The sequence below is a fragment of the Grammomys surdaster genome, unplaced genomic scaffold, assembly GCF_004785775.1.
Source record: "Grammomys surdaster isolate TR1022 unplaced genomic scaffold, NIH_TR_1.0 335, whole genome shotgun sequence".
NCBI lineage: Eukaryota > Metazoa > Chordata > Mammalia > Rodentia > Muridae > Grammomys > Grammomys surdaster.
The window spans coordinates 1,650,981-1,674,458 of NW_021604754.1; the positions used below are offsets into that span (position 1 = coordinate 1,650,981).

Genomic DNA, 23,478 nt, shown 5'->3' on the forward strand with positions numbered 1-23,478 from the left:
TTGCTTTTATGTGGCTGCAGACTGGATTTAACTCTTTATTGCCAGTTTTGAGAATGCAAATGTGTTTTAATGTGGGTAGAGAAGATTCTAATATTTAAATCAGCTGCTGTCCCTTTTCAGAGGACCAAACACAGGGACAACACCACCATCTCCTCTGTTTGCAGCTCTTTCATTGGTCTCTTCATCTGTGCCTTATTAAAAGTGTTTAGATCACTCAGAGCCACACCACTCTGAGGGTGGTCTAGAGAATCAGTGTCACAGGAGTGAGTTATCCCTAGACATGAAGAATCCTAGGTCCTATCACAGTCACAACGAGTCAGAATTGCATTTTACCAAAATCCCCAGGCAAGCCATCGTCTTCATGTCTTTAAGAAGTATTGATTTAGAAGAAACTTAAAAAAGCTTTAAACCTTAAAGCATTTTAAAAAGCAGAAGCCATGCCAGTAAATGCTACTAACTCGTATAAAAAGCATGAACAAAATAAGCGAACAACAGAAAATACAAACAACAAACAAACAAACAATTACAATAAAGGAAGAGCCTTGGAACTATAGCCTGGGTGACTAAGAAAGAATCTCAGTTCAGCAAGAGGAAGTGATGTATTACCAAAGAAATGTTTGTAAGCAAATGGCAGGAAGCATCATTGAAGGGGAACCTTGCAGTTATGTTGGCTAAGTTACTTGTAGGGTAATGACAATTTTTTTCCTTTAGAAACGGAAGTCTCCTTGTAATGAGAAATTAAAATGTTCTCTGCACTAGGCAGAGACCAGCATGATTTAAAAAAAAAAGACTGACAACATTAAGTACACTATTAAGAACACCAATGAAAATGGTGCCAATGGGTGGCAAGTTGAGGCACAGGACCTAGTGATCTTACCAGAGGATACCCCATTTAGGACACTTCGTTTGTAAACTTTAGGCAGAGGGATTTTGTTTTCTGATGTTGAACATTGTCTTGTGGAGGTTTTGAATAAACTCTCGGTTTGGCTCATCAGGCATTGTCCCTGTCATACCTGCCTCTGGTAGAAGGTGTTGACCATTATCAAAGTTCTCCCAGACAAGTTGTTTCGTAGTCTTCTTTTGTCTCTGGTCTCATTTGAATATCTTTATGGTCGTAGCATTCAGTGTGAGTGGGTGTGCAAGCATTACACTTCTGTCTCTTGTGTCCTTTCTAATAAAGATAACTTTATTTAGACTTTCAGGATCTAAAAGTTGTTATAAGAATCACACTTTCCAAAACAATTTGCATGCTGTGGGTAACCTCTGGAACAAATCATGCTAAAAGATTGTTATGTCTTTTAAAGGATCTTGTTTTTAAAAGTTTGACTGATTTGATTCTATTGATGGCTCACTTGTTTCTTCTAGATGATTCAAATGATTTTATTATTTATTATTATTATTTTTGATCATGGTCCTAGCTCCTGAATCATATGAAATTCTTCATGGTCTGGTCTGGTGCACATCATGTTATATCTAGTCTCCATACACATTCACCCTCATGCAAATAAACATACACACACACACACACACACACAAAGAAAAGAATATAAAAAAATCATACTGTGTTATACATGTACATACTACTACAAAAGAATATTCTCAGCTTTGCAAAAGAAATATCTAACAAAGAAAGTGACCCGAGAAGACAATGTCTTTGGCAAAAAGTGCACCACAACCACCAAAACTGAGCAAGCAGTTCTCATGGTCAAGATAGTCTCTGTCTTTTATCCTTAATTCAAGGGGCAATCTTGGCTTTTCATCCCTGTTGGCTAAAATTCAACCTCACAGTCTATTCCTGATTGGATAATTTGGAAAGTGGCCTGGAGGCAAGGGGAAGGGGTTGAGTGTTAAGGGTCATTAAGTTCTTGTAATGCAGCAGGGCCTTTGAGAGGAGATGAAAAGATTTGCCCAGGGAACTAGATGGATAGCTTAATGGGTTTGGTTCCCAGCACCTACATACTGGCTTAACAGTTGGTCATAACTCTAGTTTGGGGGATCTAGCACATTCTTCCAGCTTTCCTGGGTATCAAGTGTGCCTGCAGTGCTTACACATACATGTAGGCAAAAACATTCATGTACATAAACGGTAGAGATAAGTAAATAATAAAAGTGTGATTTTTGAAAGATTTGCATACATGTTTTATAAGATAGGGGAGATTGAAAGATTTAAATAAAAGTTTTCACAGGATTTATGGAATATTGGTCTTTGGAGGGATAGCCACTTTTGATAGAAAACTTAAATTTCTCACAATACCAATCAATAGTGATAACAGGATTATAATATACAGCCTGGCATGGTAGCACACATCTTTAATACCAACACTTGGGAAGCAGAGAGAGGCATGAGAGGCAGGAGAGGCAGGCAGATGTCTGTGAGTTCAAAGCTAGCCTGTTCTACATAGTGCATTTCAGGACACCCAGACCTACAATTTAAGATTCAGTCTAAAAATGAATAATTCATCATACACTACTGTTGTAATTATGCATTATGTACATAGATTGAACACCTATAAAACACTATAAAACTAAACTGTTAATATGCTTTCATGAAGCTCCACTCTTGAACAATTATCATAAAATCCTCAATGATAGGAAAACAAACAAATATATATTTTCCTTGGAAACTCAAAGACAGAATGTCAGACAAAGGTGTGTAACAACCAAAGGCTAGACACACTGAGAAGGAGTTTTTCAACAAATAAAAAGACACCAAATATATTCTGCTTAGAGAACTGATAAGCCTAAACAGAAAATTGATGCCATTGTTAGTGTGTGTTGATGTGCCTACTGTTTAGAGAAGTCACTGTGCTTGAGACATATTGTAGAGAAACCTGTGAAGAGTTTGAACTTCTCTCTGTGTATAATGGCATTTGGAAAATAAATTTCTGACATTGGACAGAACTTAAGAGCTAGGAGTAATATTGTAAAAGGAAAGAAAGGCCGTGCCTACAGAAGTAGATTGATCTGTATTAGGGGACATGGCTGGGGGACAGCTTTTAGGTTGGGAGACGACCTTCCTCTGAGGTCAGGAGACTGACTCCATGGATGGGAGAATGCATACATGTGCTTCTGTGAGGTTACATGATAGAAAGCAGAGGAGAAGCCATGCATAGAATCCTAGAAAAAGTAGACATTTCCTTGGAGACCAAGTATAAACTTTGGTGTCAGAATGTCTTGACTCAAATCATAACTTAAAAGTGTGAACATCATTTTCATCAATAACAAAAATGGGGATAATAGAATCCATGTTACAGGGTACAGATGAAGTTCCCAACTCCTGAGTATTTAAGCAATGTACGCATTCCTATAGTTGATTATACTGAGAGCTCTCAGTCATATATACATGAAGAATTACAATAAGCTTGCTAATCTTTGCCACTTGCCTCCCTGAAAACACCCTAGTTCTGCCCTGAAGCATCCCAAACAACCCCTTGTTCTGCTGTCCCAGTTAACTGAGGCAGCAGTTGCCTGGAACTGATCTACCATTCAGCTGCAGCAGGGCCTGATTACTGCCCTTCTCTCCCCTTTTGTGACAGGATGGTGCTCAGTGACAAGTGCCTGGGAGGCAGGGAAAGAAAAGAATGTTCCACAGATGACCTGTTGCTCTCATCTCTTCCTGATTCATTTATATCAGCAAGCAATATTTGCCCTTGGCGACATGCTGTTCCCCACCGAGTCACGTCTCTTCCTTCCTCTCATCCTCCTCCACCTTTACCTCTTCCCATAATGACAAAATGACTTCTCCAGCTGTGCAGCCACGCTGGGTAACATAACACGCACAAGTGCAGGCAGATAGGTGTCCCTGTCCTATTTTGGGGTAATTGTTGGAGTGGTGTCCTCTGATTTCTCTGACTGCTCTGTGGCATCCTTTCTCTGCCACAGACACTGTAGCTGGGGTCAACAGTGGGTCAGGGCAAGGTGAAAGAGACAGAAGTGGTCACAGCTATGCTTCGATTTTCATCTTCAGTTTTGCTCACTGGACAGCCTTTAGGGTGTATGGTTCCCGCAGAGCCCCCAGGCTCCCCCCAGGCCCCTTTTCAATCAATAAGACAAAAGCAATTCTTTGTGGAGAAAAGGAAGTCTCTTTTGTGGACTGGATTCTCTCCACTCCTATTCAGTTTCCACTGAACTCTGCTTAGGAATCTGAAGCAGAGGTCTCCAAAACAAGCTGGGGAGGGTTAAGGTCAGTGCCATGGTAGCCGCCTGTCTTTGCGTCTCTAACCTGGCTTTCTTCTTGGTCTGTGTATGTGGCCCATATGGTAAGGGCTCTTCCTGGACACGTCCCTTCTGCAGTGTTCAATATCCCCTTTAGACCACCCATTCATACTGTAGTTTAAAATATGAGGCTGCTAGTCAATTGAAACGTGACCCCACTCAAGGTTCTTTTCCACTTAAAAAAGCATCCTAGCTAAGCTACCTGTGGTAGCATTCAGAGGTTACCCAGAGGGTACAGAAGTGACTTAAAACCACGACAGGGGGAGTCTCCTTTTGCTCATTTTACTACTTAGAAGTGAAGAGGGAAGACACTGGGTGAATCTACCCCAAATTATTCTTGCTCCTTGACTCCGTAGCCTGAATATCTAGCCCTCTGTCTCCTCCTCCTCTGTTTTTTTTTTTTTTTTTTCAGAATCCTGTATCCTGATTTGTGATGAACTACAGCAGCTTTGCTAAGGTCTCTTTGCAGCTTTCCCTACTCTCTTCCCTTGACTGCTTCACGTAACCCTACAAAACCTTTGGAAACTCCTGTTGTCTTAGAAAAACATCCTGTAATGATGAAGTGGCAGCCACACAGTTTGTATGCTCTCTTACCATACAATGTCATTTAATTTCTGCTAGGGTTCAAATGACATAGCGTATAGAATGTGTTTTCTGACATGCAACATTCTACAGAAACCATGCCTCCCCTTATTTCAGTGGGAAATGGGATAGTAAAGAAACTACCATTCTAAGAATCACACAAGCAAGTCTACAAGCAAGTTTCCAAGTTGTACAGATCCCTGTTCTTGACATTTTGAGAGCAGGGTTGGGAAAAGGCAACACAGAACTAGACAGGCACATGCTAAGTGAGAAATAGCACATCTTTGGACATTTGATGCTGATAGAGTTGTAGGAAGCTACAGACCTCAAGGAGGTAGAGCCCGACAGAGGAAGTAAGCCATATGGGGAGGGTCTAAAGTTCCTAGCAGAGCCTTCCTGCCTTTTCTCTGCTTCCTGACTGCAACGGAACTAAGAACCTCACACTCTTGTTCTATGCCTTTCTTACCATGACCAAGTGTTTCTCTTCCTAAAGCGCAAGTCAAAATAAATCCCTTAAATTGTGTTTGTCAGGTAGTTTGTTACAGTAATGATGAGTACAACCAGCACAACTGGTCTGCTCCAAAGGAAGAAATGCATTTCATATGTCTTATGTAAGGTCTACTTTTCCCTTAGTGATTTATGAGCATGAAAATCACACATACGAACCTTTTACCAAAATCATTCTGTATTACACTCCTCTGAAATGTGACTTTTACTCCTAACTCTGCAAGCACCTCAGATTTTCCTTCGTCATTTATTCCTCTAGTTACTCATCCAGAAAACATTTCCTGAATTCATTTGGCTGCCACCATTCTAGGATCTTAGGAATCAAACGTGGAGTCATGCTTTGGACCCCTGAGCAGCTGTATAACGGGGTTAGTTAACAGTGTAAGTGATAACAAGACTCTTTAAAGTGGCAACGTGATAAGCCTTGTGCATGTCACTCAAGAGTTTGATCATTATAAAAGGTAGTCACTTACCGCCAATGTTTTAAATCAAGGAAATGGCATAGCTTTGATAACATTTTTTAAGAGATGGACAATTAGAGAACATATTGACAGTCGAGGGTAAGGCCAGTGCTGGGAGCCCCAGATGACAACCAGGCTGAGGGTAAAGATGATAACGGCAATGGTGGTTCTCGATCAGCTTTCCGTTGCTGGGGCAAACAGATGGGATAACTATGAGATGGAAAGGATATTTTGGGGATCATATTTTCTTTTAGATGTTTCAATTTCTTGGCCCTGTTGACTCTGGGCTGTAGTGAGGGAGAGCATGTAGTGGTAGAGTAAATTTCTTACTGCATGGTACCCAGAGAGTGAGAGGAGAGAGGTAGCAAGGGGCTGAGATCCCAATATTGTGTTCTATACTTCCCAAGACATGGCCTGTTTCGTCTAGACCCAGACTACTAAAAGTTCTACAAAATCCCAGTAGTACTACAGGCAGGTGACCAAACCTTTAGGATCTGAGCCTTTTGGGGATCACTTAAAATCCAAACCATAACACCAATTAAAACATCATTTTTGTGAGTAAGTCTTCAACTTAATCTGAATTAATTTAAAATGTACCAGAACATGTACTTTAGGGAACAGGATGATAATATTAGAGCTTATAAAAATCTAAAAATTCTTGTCATAAAGAATTAAAGTCATAGAAAGAGTCCTATAAGCAATGGAAGAGTACAAAGTATATCTGTGAATGTATATTTAGTATCCCAACTGAATAATTGATGGGAATTACAATTCTCCTCCTCCTCCTCCTCCTCCTCCTCCTCCTCCTCCTCCTCCTTCTTCTTCTCCTCTTCCTCCTCCTTCCTCCTCCTCATCCTGTTCTTCCTCCACATTATTATTTATTGTTGTTGTTGTTAAAGTTCCTGGACTAAATACCTAAATTTCTAAGAAGAGACATACACAAATCTTTGTGTTATAAAATACAGTGGAGTGTGGAGCTTTTGGGAGAACATTTAGCTCACTATTTTCCTTACAGATTAAAAATACAAGACTCAGAGGCTAAGCCATTTCCAGAAGGTGAACTACAGGAGTCCTGGTGGTGCTGAGGTGGAATAGGGATGTCTCACTTCTAGGGCAGAGATCTTTTCCTATAGGCAACAGCTTCCCAAGAAAGACTTGAAAGTAAATGAACGAGATTTAGATGCCTGGTAAAAAGATGGACTTTTAAAGTTCTTTCAGTCCATAAAGAACATTCAAAAACAGCCAAATATCTGATTTATTAACAAATTAATTGCCCACAAGAAAGTCTGTGCCAATATCAGCAGTTGTTCCTCGCATACTTACTTTCCAAAAATAATTTTGGAGAAATCTGGCTTTGGGATACAAGGTATTTTAGTGTGTGAGTTATATTGGTATCACTTTCGTATTTAAGAGTTAGAAATAGAGACATCAGTTTATTTGAGATTAGTAAATGAGACTTTCCAAAGATCCAGAGTGGTTGGTTTGTGAGCAAGCCACCACACATTGGTTATCAAGTGACAGGAAAGTTTATGTAGAATCTCTTCAAGTGCTAGAAGAACAGAGAACTAAATAGTCAGTCTCATCATTCTTAAGGACAACATTCTTTTTCCTTATGTGCATTTGCGGTGTGTGTCTTCACATTCTCTCATGTGTGCACACACTTGGGTATGTGGTTGTGCACGCATCTGTATGCATGCAGGGCCTGAGATTTGATATTGGAAGTCTTCTATCACTATTCACCTTGTTTTCTGAAACGGGATTTCTCAGTTGACGTCACAGGTCATGGATATGACTAGTCTGGCAGCTGGCTCTGGAGATCTCATCTCTGTCTTTGTAGCGATAGAGCCAAAGATAGACTGGCAAGGTTACATGGTTTCTATCTGGGTTCTGGGATTCCAAACTCTAATCCTTATGCCTGCATGGGAAGTACAGTAACCATTTACCCATCTCCTCATCCTCACAGATGGATCTTGGAACAGCAATTCCTATACTTGTTATTTGAGGTTTTAATACACTTTATTTGAAAAGGTCCTTGCTCTTGAGTTCCAGGTGTATGAAATAAACAGCAGAAAGACAAACTATAATAAAATCAATGAAGTCATCTACTGTTTCTAAAGATGTTTATTATAGATAATGAGGGAATTTCTTTGCCTCTGACTTCCAACTGTCCCCCCAAAGAAGAACCAACATATTTACATATTCAACTTTAATTCCTTTTATTCATAATTTCAGTTTTTGAGACAAGATAATTCAAGAAAAGTTTCAATAAAAGTTCACTTGAAAGTAATCGATATTCAGAAAAAAGAAATCATATATATTAGAAATTAAAGGTTTTTATCTATAATTACACATATTTGTCTTTAAAATCTGTCAGAACTATTTAAAAAGGTTGAAGCTTATAATTTATTAAACTGATATCTTATTGTTAAAGTTTTGACTAATCAATATATCCAGGTGTTTAAAATTTAAATAACAAAAAGTAATATAAAGCCATGAGACTGATCTTGGAGACTAATATGATACAATCTTCAGAGTCACATTAATGACAATGCTTTGTGGCTATTACCAGCATTGCTGTCACTTCTTTTTCTGCAGATGGTACAATACCCTAAGGAGTTTTGAAATGTTTCTTTTATGATTACCATCAAATTTATATAAATTTTATAACTTAGTCTCTTGATATGATATTTTGATCTGGTCTGCAATAGAATTCCAGTTCAATCACCAATAATTCTGACCAGAATTGAAAATTTCAAGATAATTAACTTTACTCAGTTGCTTTGACACCCATGAGCTCATTTAGGTTTTATAATAATTCTGAAGTTTGAAAAATTATGTAATTATAGCATAGAAAGCATTTATATACAAATTTTTAAAAGGCCATACTGAGTAAGTGCTAAAATAGGTCTAGAATTGAAAAAGGAAATACTGTTTTATGGGTTACAAGATTCATACCAGAGAACATCTTGAAAATTTGTAACTGTTAGTTTTTAATTTACACGTGTAAGTAATTTTATAAACCCTCACAATTGTTAATTCTCCTGTAAGTTCTCTACATGAGCCACTGTAGTAAAAAAATGTGCTTAGATGTTAGGCATAGCCTTTATCATAAAAATATTATTAACTAGCACCAGAATTACTTGAAAGTAAGTGAAGCATTCACAGGAATGTAGAATACAGATTAAGTTTCTAACTATAGGGGAGAAAACTTCTAGTGAAGAAAACAACTGGACGTCTTATGGTCACAGAGAGACGAACCCCAGTCATAAAACGTTTGCTGGGAAAGTCGGAAAGGACACCGAGACAGCACATTTTACACTGTATTCCAAAGAAGCTGTAAGAACTCTCATATATAAGATCACAGTCTTACCAAGAAAGTTACCCTGTGGTAGCTATGCTTACTTTATATATGAGATCAATAAGACGGCAAACACAAGAAAAAACACACTCCAAAGATACTGCATTAGAGTAACACTTGCATTAGGTATAAAATATACAGCAACATGAAGCATCTTGTTAAATAGGCTGGCAGGCTAATAATATTGCAGAGGAACACATTTTCACATTTTTCTGCCTTATTATATTTGATAGTTATTACCATAAGTATGTGCTTTTGTATCATAAGTCTATGCACACAGTTTCTAGAATCTTGGAATATATTGCCCCTAGCTAGCCTTATGAACATGTCTGGAAAAGTAGCTTTAAGAGCACTACTCCTAAAGTAATAGAAAATAAGAAATACCTTATTTTATGGGCAGTTAGGCACAAAATTACTCTAATGTCTGAGGAAGTTGTCCTTGACTATCAAGTCATCACTACAAGTGTATGTTTCTTCCTAAAGTGAAAAGCTATCTGTTCTTACATTGCGTGTTGCTGATTCTTGTTATACAAGACATAGAATTAGATATAGAATCCTTGGCTTTTAGTGGGGAAATCATTATTTGTAAAGATCTGTCAGCCAACATCGATAAACCCATCTTAAGAATAATTATAAGAGTTGGGAAGTGAGCAGAACAGTAGTGCTTTCGCGTTACATCAACAAAGTTGTACAGTATCCAAATGTTTGGACCTGGGGTCTGAGTGGTCAGTCATGGCTCAGTTGTATGCTGACAGATGAGAAGGTGCGTCCAACACTTGTACACAATGGGCCAATGACAACGTCTGTTACACTCTTCCATATTGTCTGCACGGAAGGCAGGACCATGAGGCAGGTCTTCACAAAAGGCATTAGGATCCTGGAAGAGGGCGATATAAGCATTGTTAATGTTACCACTAACAATTTGTGTTACCAAGTAAGGGGACTGACACACACGTGTAAACAGCTATAATAATGACTCAACTCGAACGTGGTTCAACAGTTCACAATACAAAAATGACAGTGGCCAGAGTGGTAAGAAGGCACGCTGTTTAAAAGATAAACAGGCACATGGATAATAAATGTTAATATTGTTTTTGCTGGTTGAACACTGGTGGAAACGGTAAAACAAAAATAAACAAAGTGGTTTATTTCTCTGCCAGATCTCTGCCCCTAAACATTAACAGGCTAGCACTTCCTGTTTCTCCGAGGTTCTACTTCCTGCCTGCCTTTCCTGTGGTCTCTCGCTTTGCCTATCCTCTTAGCCAGTCTGGTTGATAGCAACCTCGCGGCATTTCTAATGTGCTGAAACAAACCTAGCGATTTTCAAATTTATCAAAAAAGCTTGGTGAGTAGATAGTTATATTTCTGTCTTCCCTTCTAGATTATATGCAGAAGTTTCTCTTTCATTAAGATTGGTGTGGAAATGAATTTAGTATTCTGTCCAGCTTCATATTGTTGTCACCATTCACAACGTTAACGACTGCATATTATTATTCTCCATAGTAATTACACTTATCAAGAAGGCCTGTATACTCTAGTTAAAATAGAGAATGTTTAGTCCCACGTGTTTGTATACCTTTTCTTTTTCCCACGTGCTTGTACTAGGATAGCTTAATATTCTTCAATTACCCAGGTGAAGTTTTTGTGTAATCCCCTAAACAATGTTCCCTTTGAGAAGAAAAAATGTGTTTGTGAATTGTAAATTCTGCCAGAGATCTTGATGGAGTCGTTACTTGGTGGAGAGTTGGGGGTAAGGTTAATATTTTTGGTTTGTTTTTAAACTCTGACTATTGCTGGGCAGTGGTGGTGCACACCTTTAATCCCAGCACTTGGGAGGCAGAGGCAGGTGGATTTCTGAATTTGAGGCCAGCCTGGTCTACAGAGTGAGTTCCAGGACAGCCAGGGCTACACAGAGAAACCCTGTATCAAAAACAAACAAACAGAAACAAAAAACTAAAATCTGATTTTTGATTTTAACCCAAAGGATCAACAACTGTGTATTTGATTAATATGTTTTTAGAGTACTTGAATTATTCATGCTGTTCATTTACATAGTTATGTTTTGTTTCAACTGCTAAATATTTGAAACAATTTATTTTGTAAGAATATTAATTATGGATATTTAGAACTAAACAGCTGACTAAAAGTTGAGTGATAGCAACACTTCATTTCTTATTCTGCATGCTTCTCACATGATGTCACTTCCACAGGCTGCCACAAATTAACAAGAGACCGGAAATCTTACAGAGCCAGTTATGGGCCTAAGCTTTATTACATGTTCCTGAGATGTCACATGATACTGTCATCTAATAAATAATAACCACTAGACCTATTTTGAAATCAGAATACATAATGAAAATATTAACAAAATAACCCCAAATTAATAGACATCTGAAGTTTATGTCTGAAAGTTCGTTAGTCAAATCCACTTCACACTGAATAAATTGTACCCTACCTCTCCTTAGGCTAATCTTTTTTGCTTTCCATAACCCCTTATATGTCTGGGCTGTAAAAGGCACTTGAGCATTTTGTGATTCCCTGAAATCCAATTGCCCATGTTTGAAGATTTCAGTTCACTGGATGCGGTGAGCATATTTCATTTTCTGCAAGTTATTCTTTTATTACCAGAGAGTTCAACAGTCCTTGGATATAGAATTTGAGTTATGCTCTTAACATTGTGAATCACTTCTCTCCTAAGTCTGCACACAGTGTAGACTGATGATAACTGTGTTGAGGCTCAACATAACCAACCAAATGCTTCTCATGTGAACTGGCTAATCTACAGTCCTCTGTGCTGCTACTGGACAACTAGCTTGGGGTCAGGGATTATTATTTGTTTTTATAACTACAGTGTCTTGAAGCCTGGGTTGTCTCAGAAATGTGCTGTATTGGAAACGAGAAACTGAGCAGTATATTTCCAGTAACCTGATATCTATTTTCATAGCATTCTAGAAAAAAAATGAGAGTATAGATTCCCCCGTGACATTTCTTCAGTTATGATACAGTCACTTACAACAAAACTTCCTTGCCAAATGGTAAGAGGATCTGACCAAAGCATCAAATAAGATCAACTCACCAGTCCTAATGAGCCAAACATTTGGCTGAAGGTCCAATATACCCAGATGTTTATAATTTAGTTTTTGTTATTTATTTAGCTGAAGAATCTGGTATCTACCTGTTGTGATGTCTAGCTGTAGTTCTAACTATTGGAGAGACTGAGGCACAAGGACTGCCTGAGCCCAGGAGTTCAAGGCCAACCTGGGCAGCATAGTGAGCTCTGTGTTCATAAATATACAAAACAACTAATAAACCAAATAACCCCTGTCCCAACAATAACAACAACCAAAACGAAACATTTAAAATCAGGTGTGTGGTGACACTGTGACTTGGTTAAAAGCCCCTTTCGTTTTCTCAACTGTGGCTAAACAATGAGCAATCCCTGTTTAAAAAATATAAAATAAACACCTGAACAGTAAAATACAAAAACAAAAAGCCAAGCTTGCTCAGGGAAGTCTACTCTTCTGTAAACCTTCCAGCTGATCCAGCTTATATGTTAGGGGCATGTAATTCGTTGATGATTACTGTTTCATGAAGGTAAAATGTAACATTTAAACACCGACTCATAGCTACCCGATGATAAGCATGTAACAGTTAAATATTAATGTCTGACATGAATATAATTTGAGAAAGGAGCTGAAGTTAAATAATACATATTCTGTGTCTAAAAGTGAAGTGGCATGATGGTTCACCAGTGGAAGCCAGGCATGAAGTCCTCCCACTCCCAGGGAAGACAGGTGGAGCGAACCATCAATTAGCTCATACTGTTAATATCTCTCCACTATTTAGCAAATGAGAACTTGCCTTTTTTCAATTCTTCCCCCAAAGCTGTGAGAAGACCTAATGTTGTCAAGAAACCTCCATTGTGTATTTACAGAGAACATCAAAGCCAGCATGTCACAAAATGTTATGGGTCCTTTTTCTTCTATTTTTTGAAAGTAAAAAAAAATAACAAATTTAGTTGTTCGGTTGGCAAGTTTAGTAAGTTGAGAATGTCCAGTTTTGTATGTTGATTTAGACACGTAAAAAAAAATCACATGCGTGGGAATGTCCGATATGCAATAACTATATAACTATAGAACTATAGAACATGCTTGTGCGGACCTGCATATACACAAAAGCAAAGAGTTTCACATCTCTGGCAATCTTTTGGCCCTTTCGACACGGCTGCTTATAGCCTCAAGCAATTGAATTGGTGTTCTTTGTTTATCCTTTCGTCATCTGAATTTATATTTATCTTCCAAAAGACTTCTTTTAGTCTTCAGATTCCTTTCCCTCACAAAGTTACCATTGTTTCTCAGCTTCTCCATTGGAGTTCAACATATTCTCACCATTTGCATTTGTTTCTAGATTTCCCCTCCCAGGTGATGGGCTAGCTGAAGAAAGGTGAGTGTCCTCGCCCAGCAAAACTGAGCAGCTAATAGGCGTGACATGCAGAACTAGCTAGCTAACACAGCGAAGTGTAACTAGAGACCAAAAGAAGGAGCGAATTGGGTAACTCTTGAACACTGAGACTGCATTGGGGTGTGGCAATGCCCCATAAAGTGAAAAACTAAACAGTGGTATCTAGGGTTACACATGTCACCAGGACCACCTTGAGGTACTATCTTGAGAACTATCGTGTCACTGGGGATGATTCCTTGAACAAAGTGGATAACCTTTAACACAAAAGAATTTCTTGGAGGAACGTGCTGTTTCCCTTAAGAAAAGTTTGAGTGCTTAAAAATGATCTATAAACCTCATGGTACTTTTTGAAGGTGAATAACTTTATAGACATCCCATCAACTTTCATTGGTTTCCATATTTCTTTGCTTGTAACTAGATGGCATTTTCGTATCTGCTTCGTAGGTGAAACAATAATGTAATGGCCTATTTCCTTGTTTCATAGCTTGAGATTTTATTCTTTCAAGGTAGGTGTGCAACCCATCATTGTAAAGACCTCCCATCTCCTCTGGATTCATTGCTGCCTTTTACCAATAGCAAGACTTGAGTGGCCCAGTTCACAGCAGTGTTTACTAAAACCTGCCCTTCTCCATGGGTCAGAAAAGCTCTGTTTTGCTCGGAGAGCACGTTTGTTTTTCCCAAGCACAGATGGTGACTGAATAAAAGTCAATGAAAGGAGGAAAGGACCTGCCCAGAACCACAGGCACAAGTCACAACAGGCCCTAGAGAGAGCAGCCTATGACAGGAAGCGGCCTTCCAGCCCCCACCTCCGCACTCAGCTCAGTCTTCTGCATGGAAGGAAAAATCACACCCAGGAAAGAGGCCCCTGTTTCCTTATGTTTAAACTCTCAGCCGGGACTATTATTCTAAAGAAAGCACACTGCCCTTCAAGATTTCTCAGGTCTTTGTTACCCTTGGGAACTAATGTAAGTGTTCTTTCTGCAAACCGGCCTGGAAAGATAGGAAAAGGAGAGGGCAGGTGGCAAAAACTTCTGTAAGCTTCAGAAAGCAGATTCACCCCGTGTGTCCCTTCTCACCAGATGTGCAGACAGCTGAGGGTAGCAAACAGGATACCCGCAATGAAGGCCAAGGGGATGGCCAGAAACACCGTCAGGAACTTGTAGATCACGTATTTGCTGATTTCAAAGAGGGCATGGCTGCAGATCCACACTTTGTCAAAGGAATGTGTAGTCTCAGGCTCTGCAATCAGATCCTCGAAGCCTAGCTGCAGAGAGACAAGATGCAAGGACTCATGCTCTCATCCAACCTGTCAGGAGTAGGGTGGGGGTGGAGTGAGGACGGAGTAAGGGGCGGTGGCAGAAGCACTCTAAACAGGGTAAGTCAGAAGGAAAGGCGACCAGGCTAGACTATCCCCAGCTTTTTTTTTTAGAGTGACAGTGGGCACACAGGAATTGGACACACATTCCTGGCTGTGCGGGGAGCCTGAAGGCTGTGGGACCAGGGCAGAGTGCCAATGGGACTAGCCGGAGCAATGGGACCAACTCCCACTACTGGGGAGAAGTTGAAGAGTCATCCTCCTGCAGCAGCGTCCAGCCCAGGTGATTGATAGCCCAGCTTGAAACTCACCTTGAGATGCGAGTTGAGCTGGTGAGGATCCCGGTCGTGACTGGAGTCAACATACTTCTCGGGATCTGCGTAGTCGACGCCACTGTGGTGGCTGTAGGCGTCATCGGCCATGAAGAGCTGCACATCAGCCTTCTCGGTCTCCAGCCCCATCGTGGCTGGCGTTGCGAGAGTGGCTCGGGTCGGTCGGTCCCAAGGCAGCCCGGCCTCCCCTTCCCGTGGCGCCCAGCCCCGCCCCGCCTGGCTTCGCCCTGCCTAGCCTCGGGCTGCCCGGGCGGCGGCCGCTTCCCGCTGCCGGTTCCCGATCCCAGCCTTGGCTGGCCGAGCCCCGCCCCGACCCGCCGGGCCTGCGGGGAGGGAGGGCACCTCTCCAGTTGCTTGCCAGAGCCCCAAGGAGCCCGGGGAACCGGCTCGATGAGTCATCTCCTGGCTCGGTGAAGCCGGGCAAAGCAGACCTCCCGGGCCACTTGGCTAGCAATTCCAACCGGGATGCTTAAGGGCAGGCGGATTGGTCGGAGAGGTGTGTGTACTGAAAGAAGGTCTGGAGGTGCAAGGCAGCAAGCATTAGGAAAGTCTTCATGCATCCGCTGGTTGGGTTAGAGTTGTGGCACCTGCTCCACAGAGCTATCCTGAGAGAATGAGGTGTTAATTCCTAACTTTTACTTGGTCCCTAACTCACAGCAAGCATGGTTGCTGAATTGTGAGGCTAAGAGCCAAGCGCACCTTATTGGCAGATGATGGGCTCCAAGAGCCCTTCTGGTTTGTTTTTTTTTTTTTTTTCCAGAGTTGGTTATGTGAGTTGTTTTAGGAGTTTGTGCCATCCGAGGAGAGGTTTGCTCTTCTACCTCCAAACTTCAGCCTTGGATTTTCCCTTGAGTCAGGATTCTGTACAAAGATTGCTGGAATTATTACCGTGCAGACAGATCTGTAATACCATCATAGGAGGAGCATAAACAGAAGCATAAAACCACGTCATGGTACGTGAATGAGCCTGCGGACCATTCTCTCAAGAGCTTCAGTAGGGAGGAGTTGGCATAGTTTGCCATCTGGCACCCTTAAAATTTGCCTGCAGGTATTTGGTGAATATAGATATGGAATGATGCTTGCAGCTTGCCCAGAGCCCAAGAGGTAGAACCAAAGAGCAGACATTGCTGTGGACCGCAGACTTTAGAGCCTGCCACACAAATCAAATCTCGTGTAGGAATTCGATCTGAAGGTTTCTTTAGAAATGCTATTCGGGGAGTAATAAAAGTTACAAAACAACCAAACAACCTGGGAACTGACAGGGGAACGTATTTTGAAGGCAAAACTCTGTATGTTGAAGTTTTATTTAAAGTTTTATTTAAAGTGTATCTTCTGTCACTGCAGTGTGTGGGTCAGTGTGGCAGTAGTGCAGAATGTCACAGGATTGAATCCCAGGTCCTGGAGACTTCTCCTCTCCCTCATAAAGTCCTGTTTCTCAAGCCTCCCCGTCCCCCTGAATTATACTTGTCCTTTGTAGGCCTCACACTTACTGTTTTCTCGGCATTTCGCACTCCTGCATTCATTCGGACTTTCTGAGAATCTGATAGGGTCTAGACGCTGCCCCTGTAAGGCAGGAGTTTGAAGGGGAGGCCATGATGTTGATTACCGGATCTGGAAGAGATAGATTACATCCAACTAATCTTTCATAAAGCTTACATTTCCTCAAAGTTGTAAACTCTTTCTTGAGAAGAAAAAAATCACGGCTGCAGTGAGCGTGGTGGCCGGAACATCTGACCCTGGGGCTTTATCTCTTCCAAGTCTTTGGGATACCTTCACATTCCCAATGTCCTCTTTAGGACAGTTGAAAGAACTGTTGCAAATAATTGCTGAGTTTTCAGGCAGTGGAGACAGGAGGCTATCGAGAGGTAAATCTAATGTCTTTTATTGGACACTTACAGTTATAGATTCATTTGTAAAATTATAGGTATTTATAAAAGATGTCCCTGAAGCCTATGCTAAAAGCAGAACCTGTCCAGATTTGGTGTATACCATGAAGAATTCAATGGCAGAAGACTCATTTGTTGACTTACTGAATATATCCCTCTACCATGGATTGGGACTTGGTGACATTCTTATATTAAATACATTCTTGCCTGGCTCGTTATTTTAATTCAAGTTTTTAAAAAGATTTCTATAAAAATGATTTTGATGATCTTATTAGAATATTCTTAGACCATGGCAGCCACCATTATCCTCAAGGGGATTAAATCAGCCATGATTCCTACAGCAAAGATGGTCTTATTCATGCTAAACTGATAAAGAAAAAAAGTAAAGATGTTATAGCTAAATGGACGAGCCCACACCAGCATCTTCCAGCATGCTGGATGACCCTTCAACGAGCCTCAAAAACGTACTCCATTATAAGGAAGGGGATATTAAATTTCATATAAACTCAATGCTCAGGCTGTCTTTTTCTAGCTGTTATTGTGTACCATGTCTTCTAGTAAGACTGAGTTTTCCATGTCATATAAAAATAATGGGGGAGTACAACTTGATCATAGATTAGTATTTGTGAGAAGGAGTTTGTTCCTTCATTTTCTCATTACACTGTAAAAAAGGTCTCTTTCTGGCTTATTTTAATGGGTTTGTGAATGCTTCTATGAACAAAATCAGTTTTCCTCTAAAGTTTTCTTCTCAGTTCACAAGTATATCTTCTAGTGGCCTGTATCGCTCACATACAGCTTTACTCCGTGGCTGTGCATGGAGTTGGTTATTCATGGAAACAACTTCTTGATATTTAAAGCACTCGGGTTTGAGAAGGCTTGCTCAACTTCCACATTATTGGCATATTCAGCCAGATCATCTTGTGCTTGTCCCAAGAACTGTATGTTTAGCAACCTCCCTGGCGTCTGCCTCACTAGCTGCAGATAATACTGCCCAGTCATGACAACACCAAATGTTTTCAGACATTGCCAAATGTCCCCTGAGTTCCCAAGTCACCTTTCCCCGCCTTTCCTGGGTCTGAGAATCGTGAAATTCACCACTATTGAAATATGTCACATGAAAAACAGAGGCCTCACTGCACATTAATAAGCCCCTACTTAAGACAAAGTTTGGAAGTGTACTAATAATTTATCAGAAAGCCCTATTCTTAATTGGGAAGCGTCTTCATATCTACAAAAAGCTAAGTCCAACATACAATTACATATACATTTATAAAAAGTTAAATGTAAAAAATTTATATATTTTTTAAGAATTTGAAAATAATCAGGGTTTAAAATTTCAGTACAACATTGGTATTGGTTAAGGGACAATGTAGATCTATCAGGAGACCCCCGGAAACAATTTCCAAACCTTGTCTGTTTGTCAGACCTCCTACACTTGTCTTCATAAAGGTAGGTTGTTTAGATGATTATATCTGGAACACCGTGAATTTGGGGATGTTTTGATCCTTCATATTTCATCTTAAGGCCATATGAAATTCTGGGATATTTGGCAAATCTCATCTATTGAATGATTTCCCTGAGCTTTAGGTGACTTTAACTGAGGAATCCATGTCCTTGTTAGAAGAAAAACAAGGCAGCTGTTGATCAGTTTTTTACTGTCACAGGACAAAGCTTGAGAAATGTGGACACATGGTTGCTTCTTCTTATGTGAGCTGCGGCTCCATGGCACATGGATTTTGAATAAGTAATGCCTTTAATAGCTCCCTAGGTTTTTGCTTGTGTGTGTGTGTTTCTCACACCTTTTTCTCTCCTCACTTAACCCTCTCCCTCCACCATCCCCCATCTCTTGATTTTGGACCCTGACCTCTGAAGTTTAAAAGATCAGATAGAAGGTGTTTGTCCTTAAATTTAAACTGTCACACAAGTGGAATGGTGCCAGATACTTAGTGAAAGTTTGCTCAGTTTCATTTTATTTTTACGTGCTAGCTTGTCTTTTTCTCCCTGACCCATGTAAAAAGTCCTGCATCTGTGACCAGGAATTTCTGGTTTAAGGCAGACTAGCTTGTTTGGGATTGGTGACAGCTTAATATTTAGTCTGTTTCAAATAGGATCCCTGTGCCCCAAAAATGTCATACACAAGAATATTCAGAATTACTTTTTTTGTATGTGGGAAATCCTAGGTCTTTGAATTTAAGCCTTAAGCTATAGAACCATCCCGCTGGGGCTTGATTTGAGGTTTTTAGTTTGGACAAAACTCAAGATATTATAGTTCAGATTTAAGACTTTGTGTTGAGTAGTTGTAGTAGACGTAATAGTAGTAGTAGCAGCAGCAGTAGTGGTGGTGGTAGTAAATTCTAGAAACAGCAGGTCACTAGTGCACTCTTGAGAAGTCCTATTTGCTGTTCATGGTGATTGGATAAGTCATTCAGTTCTCGTTCAGAACAATGCAAGGTGATTAATTTTAGTTTTATTTTATCCTGTTTTCCATAAATAAAGGATTTTCCTGTTTAGCCTTCCAAGTATCTCTCATTGACATCTGGAGTATTGTATGTATTAAAAAGACATCTCTATAGGCCTTTGATAGTTTATCTTTCTGGAACATGAAGTAGGCACTCATTACGCTTTGGTGAGCACTAACTTTAAGTTAAACTTTTAAGAAGTGTAATTTCCTCTAACTTCAGGCAGTGTCCTAGTGTTTGCAAAACTGTGGAGTAGTCTCTCCCCACTATTAACAGTGGATCCTGAAGCTACTTTCTTGTTTTGAGGATACTTTTATTAAGGTCTTATTAATTAATAAATAATTTTATTATTAATTTTGTATATGGATGCCACAGCACATATGTGGAGCACAACATGAGGGGCTTGGTACTCTTTCTTCATAATTTCAGTCTCAGGGATGGAACCCTAATTTTTAGGTCTGCCAACAAGTGCCTTAAGCTATAGAGCCATCCTGCTGGGGCTTGATTTGAGATTCTAGTTTGGACAAAATCCAAACTATTATAGGTCAGATTTAAGACTTTGTGTTGAGTAGTGGTAAATTCTTTCTCTGTGTTTGTGTGCACGCATGTACATGCATGTGTTTCTGTATGCATGTGTGTGTGGAGGTACACTTGTCTCTGCATTAGTACATGGAGGCCAGATGTTTGGAGCTGGTTCCTTTCTATATTGCTCTTCATCTTCTTTTGAGACAGAGTCTTTTAGAGAAACTGGCCTCACCCTTTTGGGTAGAAGGCTGCCCAGCAAGCCCTCAGGATCCACCTGTCTTAGCCTCCCCAGCCTAGGTTTGCAATGCATGTCACACTGCCCAGACTTCACATGGATGCTGGGTTCTTACTTGACATCCTCAGGATTGCACAGTAAACAGTATACTTGCTATATTGGTTACTTTCTCCTTGGCGTAATCAAGTATGCCATAAGAACAAACGTAAGGAAGGGTTTATTCCAGCTCTCAGAGGCTACTGTCTGTCGTGATGGAGAAGTCATGGTGCAAGGAACCTGAGACAACTGGTTACATTGTGTCCACAGTAAGGAAAGAGAATGATGGATACCCATGCTCAGCTCTCTCTCCTGTGTATTCAGTCTGAGATCTAACTCCTGGACTGGTACTGTCCACCCTTTGGATGGAACTACTTCAATTAACCTAATCTAGACAATCTCTCTTGGGCTTGCCAGACATTAGCCTTAATGTCTACTTAATACCTTACAAGCATTCCTGGAAATCCTAAATGATTTCTAGGTCCTTTCCAGGTACCAGTCATAATCATCATGCCTATGGATCTATCGCCTCAGGTCCCCATTTTCTCCTATTTACAAATACGTTTCAGCTTTCATTTAGAATGAATGCCAATTTGTAAAAACAACCTGTCTATTCTAGACAGGCCAGGACAGAATAGCCCCAGCCCACTCAAAGTTTAAAGGGTGAGAACTGGAGAAGGAGAGGGCAGGAAAAGTCCTTTTAAATGCTAACTTCACCACATATTCGTATTCTCAATAGAAAAATAACACAGGAACAGAGTGCTCCCACCTGGCTCTTGTAAAGCATGCTTTTACTGCCCATTAGGCATCTTTCAGCTCATGAAAGAATCATTTGTGAGCAAAGTGCAAAAGGAGTCCAATTCTACAGAGCAAATGGAAGACTGGGATGTGGCCAAAGGGCAAGGCAGAGAAGTTTTAGATTAGATTTTCCTATCAATAAATGTCTGGGAAGAATTTTGGTTCCAGAGTTTATTTTTTAAAAGAATATGTATTTCTACTTCTGTTCCTCAGTGGCATACAGTTGTAAGGCAGGCTTCTATAATACACAGAAACATAAAAATAGAACATGTAGGTTCTGTATTTATTCTTTGTGGACCCCAAAAGCACAGTTAGCCCCCAGACTGTTCGTCAAATGCTTGTTAAGTTCTTAATCTCTCATTTAAATCCGCCTCAGAATTGGATAGAGGAGGTAAAAATGAAGTTGTTCGATTACAGTATATCACCAAGAGGACTATTTATGTTCATATGTGTCTGGGTGAGGAAAATGTTTCTCTAGTTAACAACTTAGTAGATGTGTAAGCATATTGCAAAGTAATTTTAGTAGATGTTTATATTTTTCTTTTTGTAAGAAAAAAAGGGAAACTCTTTGCAGAATCAAGATGCAAACATCAGGAGAAACACCAAAGTTCTCATTGGAATGCTCATTTGTTTTTATAAAACCTGTATTTATAATGCCATTTCACTTTTAGGGGGTGATAGTAATTGTTTTCTAAATAGGATTATTTCTCCCTTTTTATAACAGTGAATGCACATGAAGTTCTGTTGTGAAATAGTGAACTTCTGATTGCCACTGTCTGTCTATCTGCCTTCAGGGAGCTAGTCAGTAAAAAGCATGCCTTTCCCTTTTAAAAAACCATTGTCCTTGGAAGCTCTTGGATAAACAGGACACTGGAAATAAACCTAGATAGTAAAACAACTGTGGTCCTGAAAAACTGCACACTGCTTTATTTGGAAGCAGGAGAATCTGCAGAATGTTCCTGTAAAGGGCATGCTGCGTAAGTGACTTAGTTCTGAAGGCGTTTATTATGAAAGCAAAGTATTTTCTGAAGGAGTAGAGTATAATCAGCTAAATGTTTGGGACAAAAATAGAGTTATTATTTTATCATCTTGGAAAAGCCTTGCCTATGTATTTCTTTATATTAAAAATTATTTTTTATTTTGTTTTGTTGTATTTTAAGACTGGGTTTCTATATGTAGTTCTGGCTGTCCTAGAGCTCACGATATAGACGAGGGCTGGCCTCAAACTAACAGAGACTTGCTTGCCTCTGGTTTCTGAACAATGGGATTAAAAGTGAATGTTTCCATGCCTAAATACTATTTATTTTCTTGTTCTTTTATTATCAGCCAAATAAAGCTTCACATAATAGCAATATCTCATTCTGTTCTCCTACCTTTCTTTGTTCTCCATTGGAGTTTGTTTCTTCCTAGGATATCACTTTCCCAATCAAAGGCTGTCCCATTCCCAACATCTCAGAGTTGGGAGGAACTTGGAAACTTGAGACCAGTGGTTCTCAACCTCCCTAATGCTATGACCCTTTAATACTTTTTCTCAAGCTGTGGTGACCTCCAACCATAACATCATTTCAATGTTATTTCATACATAACTTTAATTTTTCTACAGTTATGAATTGTAATTTAAATATCTGATATACAGCATATCTGATATGCATCCCTCAAAGTGGTTATGACCCACAAGTTGAGAGCCACTACTTTAGATGAATGCTACCATGTACCTCCATAGTCTCTCTTAGAATGTCACAACAATGAAAAGCTAGATTATAAAGCAAACCAAAGATAAGACTTTAGAAAATTCTTATTTTATGCCAAGATCTAGCTATGTAAAGATCATTTTATCTATAATCTATCTATCTATCTATCTATCTATCTATCTATCTATCTATCTATCTATCATCTATTTATTTTAATTCTGCCTTTGCTTCTCAAAGAAAATGACTATAAAATCTAGCGCCCAGATCATTTAAGGTTACTTTTTAAACACCAGGTTTTCTCCTCAGTAAATATTTTTCTTGCTAAGCTACCAAATTTATTTCAGAGTTCTTCATATGTGATGGTATCTAATCTAAATCTCCTTTCTCTGATGACATAATCCAGTATGTCAAAACTCACACTCAAAGTAAAGACCCAAAGGCAGGTCTGAGTGGCTAGAGGTAAGATAATATAAATCACTTTCTTTTTATTATTCTACCGACTAAGTTTTGATTGCTCTACCATAGTTAGGATTCAAATCAGTCTTTACTGGAAACGAAAGTGTCTGTTTTTTCTTTTAACTTTGCTTACGTCACACTGCAAAGGTAACATAGTACTA

The 23,478-nt window shown here is 39.7% G+C and overlaps 1 protein-coding gene across 1 annotated transcript; it reads right to left on the minus strand.

Annotated features, from left to right (window-relative positions):
• Positions 1 to 9,293: 9,293 nt before the first annotated feature.
• On the minus strand, positions 9,294 to 15,537 carry Cav2 (caveolin 2). Its single transcript, XM_028778434.1, has 3 exons — positions 15,211 to 15,537; positions 14,661 to 14,848; positions 9,294 to 10,000 (listed from the first exon to the last, which is right to left on the minus strand). The coding sequence occupies exons 1-3, from the start codon at positions 15,358 to 15,360 to the stop codon at positions 9,850 to 9,852; spliced, it is 489 nt and encodes a 162-aa protein (XP_028634267.1). The 5' UTR covers positions 15,361 to 15,537; the 3' UTR covers positions 9,294 to 9,849.
• Between the last annotated feature and the right edge of the window lie 7,941 nt (positions 15,538 to 23,478).